Genomic DNA, 6819 nt, shown 5'->3' on the forward strand with positions numbered 1-6819 from the left:
TCAGAAACTCAAGAGGCAGAGGAGCAAAGAGGACTGAGCCTCAGAAATGTTTTGCATACAGGGAGCTTTCCAAGAGAAAATGAAATTTCATTCTTTTAAAAAGAACATCCCACATTCTCCACTTGGAGTCTATAACTGCACCTGATTCAGGTGTAACACAATAAATTCATCATTCCCAAGTCCCCAAAGCCCCAGCCTCCCATATTTGATCCTCTTCTCTTTTGTTATATAGAAAACAAATACAATCCCTTCTTTATGTATCAAAGAGCTTTTTAAAAAGCAATCTTTATTTAAATACAGACAAAACCTGTACCCTCACCAGCCCTTGACAATTCCTCAGTGTGATGGGAAGTTAATCCAGCAGCAAGAACCACCTCACATTTAAATTCCCTCATGAAGGCAAGCGCTGAGCTCTGAGCAAAGGAGCTCCCAGCTGTGATACCCAAAAGCTCTGCACGAGGAGGCCTCCAAGAACAAGTTTAAGGCTCTGCTCAGGCAGATCTCTGGGAGAACAAGTAATGAATTTTCCAACTTAGAGAAGTTTTATGCACAGTTTCTTAACGATGGGCACTGGGTTTGTGACTAATTAAAAAAGAATGTAATTCAAGTGCTGTGTAACAGATATAGATGAAGGTTTCTCAGTCAAATGGAACAGTGACATTTCTGAGGTACATACACAAAAATTCAGATGCACAAGTTTCTTTCTTTGAGAGGATACTAAAGGTCTCTAAGGCAAAATTATTGTCATTTTCACCTGCAGCAGCACTGTCACATTTTAGTTGCAATGTGGATATTCCTTAAAACGATTAGAAATTCACTTTGAGGTCCCACTTGTTAAGATAAATTCAAAATGAGATGAAATCTGAGTTTTAACACCAGAACTAGAAGACCATTTCTTGAATTCATCTAAACAGTTTAAAATCCTGTTTGAATTCTTATGGCACAACTCAGAACTGAAGGACCACTTGGCCAATAAACAAAAAACACAAAAAAGAATTCACCAAAACCCCAGACTGAAAGATACAAACCAGAGCTTTACAAACAATGAATTGTGGCTGAAGGCAGCTTAAGGCTTCATTAACGCATCTACACCAAGTTCTGCTGCTCTTTGTGTGATCTCTTCTCTACCACAGTTCAGTGGGATTGCACAAACACAACTCAGAGCAGAACTGGCTCCTTCTGCCCAGTTTGAGCAAGACACAGTCCCATTATCCCTTGTGTGATTCAGAAAGGCAGGGGAACAAGCTTAGCCCTTCCTGCCAGGATCATTTTATTCTCCACCCCCCTCCCTTCAGTACAATTAGAGATGTCTTAAAAAATTAAACCACGCACACTAATAAAAAAATTAGTGTGGGGTGAAGAGCGTCAGTATTTTGTTATCTCCTGCCACGTCTGACAGAATTCAGCCCGGGCCCAGCGCGGCTTCCCCGGAGGCAGCTGTTGGCAGTACAATCCCACAGGGCTGCAGCAGCTCTGCTTGCAAAGCTCTCCTTAGTCTGTCGTGGACCTCCTGTACCAGAACCTGGCCCTGTAGTCGTCACTGCAGGTCATGAAGCCGGGGTTGGTGGGCGAGTGCACGATGCAGCGCACGATGCTGTTGTGCCCCAGGGACAGGAGGTTCCTGCGCTCGGCAGTTCTGGAATCCCAGCAGCACAGACTTATGGTCCTTTCATCTGGGAGCAGCACGTAATCTTCTGTGTGGTTGAACACAGCCTGAGTCCTGTGTACTTGGCGGCCACTCAAACCAGCACCTAAATACAGGCAGCAAAATAGTGACTTTTAGGAAATTTTCAATGCCTAAGAATAATTTTCTCTAAGTATCAACTTTCTACAAAGGAGCTGTATTTTCTCTGCTGTCCAACCGCTTCCACAAGCAACAAGTGATGTAGGGATGAATATTCTTTTGTAGTTACAGGACCAGGAAGATTTGAGTCCAACCTGTGACCCATCCCCACCTCACCACCCAGCCCAGAGCACTGAGTGCCACATCCAGCCCCTCCTTGGACACCTCCAGGGATGGGGACTCCAAACATCCCTGGGCAGCTCCTGCTACGGCCTGACCACCTTCTGCATGGGGAAATTCCTCCTGGTGTCCATGTATATATTCTAAAACTACCTACTGCAGCTGTGCCAAGTCCAAGCCTTTACCTTTAAGGGTATTTTTGCCTGAGGCTTTCAGCTGTGACCAAGGGGAAAGAGCACAGAGAGGAGAACCCACAAACTCTGGTGATCCTTGAGGAATTTCCAGTGTATTTATCACATGGCACACGCTGTATGACCTGCCTTGGCCATACCCTCAGATAAAATGTGCTTCCTATACAGACACTGACAGTGCACCGCACACACCAAATCCTACCTGGGATCCCGCACAGGTTTCCCGGGAAAGTGCTGCTCCCTGCTGGCCGGGAGCAGGAGTGCAAAGAGAGCTACAAACCCCAAAGCTGACACACACCAATCTTCGGCATCTTTTGTGCTCCTACTGCTTAAACACATCAGTGCTTGACCCCAAAGGCTCTCCACAGTTGCTGTCACATGCAAAGCTTCCACAGCCTTCCTTATTCCCTAAATCCTGCTGAGATCCAAGCATGGCACTGTCAGCATGCTCCAAGGATGACTACCTCGCACACAACTGCAAACTTGAAGCTTGTAGGTACATTTCAGAGTATTGCAATGGCTATAGAGCTACAAGAGTTAATGGTTAAATCAACTGCCCTGAAGTAGGTTCAGTGTTTCTTATTTTTCCCTAATTCAGTGGTAACTTCCCTCCAAAACAATGGAGTAACGATGTCAGAAACTTCTCCAGATCTACTCTGACTAAATACGTTTACACTGACACACAGAAGCACAGCTTCTCTTCTGGAATTAGTCTACAGGAAGTGTTTTCAAAAATCTGGGGTGATTTATCCTCAAAGCAGCAGTTTCTCCATTGCCTTTAGGAATCATTATTGTTCTGACAATATTTCCAGCCCTGCCATGGCTCAGCACCTGGAAAAGAAGGAGGCTGGAAAGTCACCTGCTACATACCTGTGTATTTCACCAGCGTCCGACCAGTGGATATCTCCCAGAGCTTAGCTACAGAGTCTTTCCCACTGGACAAGATATACTTGGAATTTTTGGAAAAAATGGCAGAGCAGACTTCAGCTCCATCGTGTGCCTTCTCAAAGGTGGTGATGCAGCGGTTGGAGACCCCATCCCAGAGTTTGATGCAGCCGTCCTTGCTGCCTGTCACGTACATGTTGGCGCTGGCGTTGTAGCTGACGGAGCAGATGGCGTCCGTGTGCTGGTCCTGGGGGTTGCAGGACACGAAGCACTGGAAGGTGTTGATGTCATACAGGCGTAATGTTGGGTGCTGGGTCCCCACCAGGATGAAATCCCCAGAAGGGTGGAAAGAAATGGAGCGTAACATCTCTGCTTCCTGTTGGATTAAATATGCACAGTGGGGTGAGGAAGGAAAAAATCTGAAATGGAAGGGTTAGTGCTGGTGGTGTTAAAATGCTAAAATACTACTGAAATTATCAGCACAAATAATGGGATTGAAGGGACAGGCTGCCTGTGGCTGCATTGTAGCTTTTGTTCTAGAGCAGCCTGCAGTGCCTCCTCATTTTTGGGATATCACATCGCCCCAGCCCACCAGCACCTAATCCCAAATGCTCCTCCAGAACAAAGATAATAAAATTAACTTCCAAGTTATTCATATTAGAATTGGTCTAATGAACAAAAAGCTGACTGGCACTAATTTAAATACAGGTGTCCATGATGCACAGACTAAAGACACAATGTCTGTAATGTCTGCCAGTGTTGTACCTGTGTCCCCCTGCACCCCTAAACCCTGAGGCACAGGTCAGCTCACAACACCTCAGCACTCAAACATCTGAGCTTTGACTGCTCTGAACAGTATCTCACCTGGATATACTTGAAGGCTCTTTTGGCAGAAGGTTTTGAATAATCAAACAATTTAAGTGTGTAGTCCCTCGACCCAGATGCCAGGATCTGTTCTGTTGGGTGGAAAGCCAAACACGTCACTTCATCCACGTGATCGTACAGAGTCCGGATCACCGGGTGGTTTTCCATGTTCTGCTGGGCTGTCTCATTCATCATGACCTACAAAGAACATTTAACATCTTGCTGTTGGAAAATAGAGCAGGTTTTTGACAAGAAAAGTAGGTTTTAGGCTTGCCAGAGTGAATGAACAGCAGCTCCTTTCTGACACGACCAGGCACAGAGTCTGTTCCCTTCATTATCTGAAGGCCCTTTACATGTCAACAAGTAAGATCCCTGTGTCTTTATGAAGGTCAAAACTACTTGGCTCAAGGACAAAGCAGTTTCAGTGGCAGAGAATTGGTGCAAAACATCACCTTCATAAAGAGCCCAAAGCAAAACACTGACTGCTGGAAGAATCAGGAGAAGCTGCACGGAAACTGCAGCTCTTTGCTGACCATTTGGTGTGTGCTCTGAGCAAAAAAAAAACCACTTTTCATTGCCACCTGCTAACTGCCCTGGAGAAAGATGAAGCAAATCAGTGTGTGAAACAGCTCTGAAATACCCAGTGGAAAACATGGGTGGCTGTGGGGGCTGCAAAGGCCACAGGTGGGTTCAGCATGAACTGTGGTCAGACAATACAGCCATGATCAGCACCCAGCAGAAGCCACTTCTGGCTCAGTTCTCTCCCTGCTGCCAGGAGTGACACCAGTGTCCCTGCCCTGGTTCTTCTTCCTTCAACAGGACTTTACAAGCAGCTGCTGGAGTAGGGAATATGTTGAGACAAGTATTTAGTCCAACCCACTGCAGCAGCCACAAGGTACAGGCATGGTATGGAGAGAACTCCCAGAGTGGTTACATTTCCCGAGTTATCCCAATGGGCATGGCATGGACAGAATTCCCAGTATGACAATCCCTTATCTTGCTGGGCATGCCATGAACACAACTCCCAGAGTAGTTCCAATCCCTTACCTCAATGGGCATGGCATGGACAGAATTCCCAGTATGACAATCCCTGATCTTGCTGGGCATGCCATGAACACAACTCCCAGAGTGGTTCCAATCCCTTACCTCAATGGGCATGGCACTCTTGGCCAGCATCCTCTCGGTGTCCAGGATTTTGATGGAGGCATCAGCTGACCCTGTGGCTATTAACTGTCCATCCCTGCTGTAGGTGGCCACCCGGCAGGGCCCTTTGTGGGATGTCACGTAGCAGGTCTCGTACTCGGACGCCTCGGGGGACATGGTCTGCACGTCGGCGTCGAACTCCAGGTCGATGCCGGTGCCCGGTGCCACGGTGTCCGAGCGGCCGATGGCGTACTGGACAGCGCTGTCATCGTTCTCCATGCCTGGGGACACACAGGGCACGCCCTCAGGGCAGGGACCCTTCTCCTCAGCCCCTGCCACGGCTCCGGGGAAGGTTCTGGGAAAGGCAGCCCAGAGGGTGAAGCTGAGCTGGCAGAGCAGGTTTGGTCACACAGCACTGGGGAGGAATGAATGGGAGCTGGGCTGCGCTGGGGCAGGAACAGCTCCTCCTTAACTGTGGGAATACCCCAGTGAGACTGGAAAGTGCTGATAAATGCACTGAGAATCAGTCACTGGCTGTGGACAGGCCTCTGGTCAGCTTTTCACAGGGGAACAACAAGCCCCAACATCATTACTTGAGTTTTAAAGCAAAAAACCCAAAGGCAATTACTGATTCTTTTCCTATTTTATGGCACTGAAGCCAAACTATCCCAGCATTGCAAGGGAAAAATGTTACCGTTCTTCAAACCCACTTTAGAGATTTTTATCTTTATTTCCAGGATGCAGCCACAGACCAGAGAGTTCAGCACTGGAAGTGGCAACAGGGCAGACACAAAGAGTTTTCAGCCCAGTGCTGATGTTTTTGCTGCTTTCATCTGCTCATTTCAAGTCTAAAATTTCTATTTCAAACAGACACAAGGCTTCACAGATTTATATACCCTCAGCACTCAGCTTGTTCAGGCAGCAGAACCAGTTGAGTTACACACAGTGTCATGGTCAGAGCTCTTCCAGGACTTGGTCAGCTTGTTCCAAATGCAGCTCAGGGGTTTTCCCTGATTTCCCTACGCTGTGGCACTTCCAGAGGGAGTACAGGGAGAGAACAGGTGACAGCCCTGCTGAGGCCCCAGACTGTGAAGCTCTTTCCTGGGGACTGATACATAAAAGCCAGCAAAGATTGCCAATGGAAGGACCTGCTCCCTTTCCAACACTGTCAGGAACAACCAGATAGAAATAATTACTTTTAAAGTCAGCAGAACTGTGAAGGTGGCGTTTTCCCTCAGATCTGTGGGCTCAATGTTCCCATTTACTGGGATGTTTTGAGAAAGCTACCACTCACCCAGGATGCTGAGTGTCCTTAGAGGAGTTCAAGCAGATTTGGGCAACACTCAGGGATCTGGTTTGTTTCTAAAGAAACAGGAATGCCCTTCAAAAAAACCCACAGAAGCAAAGGCTGTACCCAAATGTACAAGTGTTGTGCTATTACCAGACACCACCTTTGCATCAAAGGTGTCTTTCCAGTGACACCAACTCTTAATTCACTGGGGATTTAGAAACTAGACTTTTATGTCAGCTTTTGATTCCGGCTTACCTAACTTAATTAGGTGCAGCAGTTGTTCAGAGGGTGCACAGACAGACTGTGGTTTGATCTCATTTATCAAGCCATTGGCAATGTTGATGTATCCATCATAAAGCAGCTGACTAATTATCAGTTTGTAAAGTTGCTGACGGTCTTTCAAACTGACTTTTGTCCTATACATTGTGAGCAGGGACTGCCTTGGGGGGGCCTGGAATGAAGAACAAAAATCACATACAAGA

The 6819-nt window shown here is 47.0% G+C and overlaps 1 protein-coding gene across 1 annotated transcript in view; it reads right to left on the reverse strand.

Annotated features, from left to right (window-relative positions):
• Positions 1-269: 269 nt before the first annotated feature.
• The window catches only part of CSTF1 (cleavage stimulation factor subunit 1), an 8436-nt gene continuing 1886 nt past the window's right edge, over positions 270-6819 (reverse strand). Inside the window, exons 3-7 of the mRNA XM_082292700.1 lie at positions 6593-6788; positions 5050-5327; positions 3904-4101; positions 3025-3415; positions 270-1751 (exon numbers count right to left, since the gene is read on the reverse strand). Of these exons, the coding sequence (XP_082148826.1) occupies positions 1492-1751; positions 3025-3415; positions 3904-4101; positions 5050-5327; positions 6593-6788 (1323 nt within the window). The 3' untranslated portion in view covers positions 270-1491. The remainder of the gene's footprint in view (positions 1752-3024; positions 3416-3903; positions 4102-5049; positions 5328-6592; positions 6789-6819) is intronic.

Source organism: Coloeus monedula (assembly GCF_965178545.1).
Source record: "Coloeus monedula genome assembly, chromosome: 17".
NCBI lineage: Eukaryota > Metazoa > Chordata > Aves > Passeriformes > Corvidae > Coloeus > Coloeus monedula.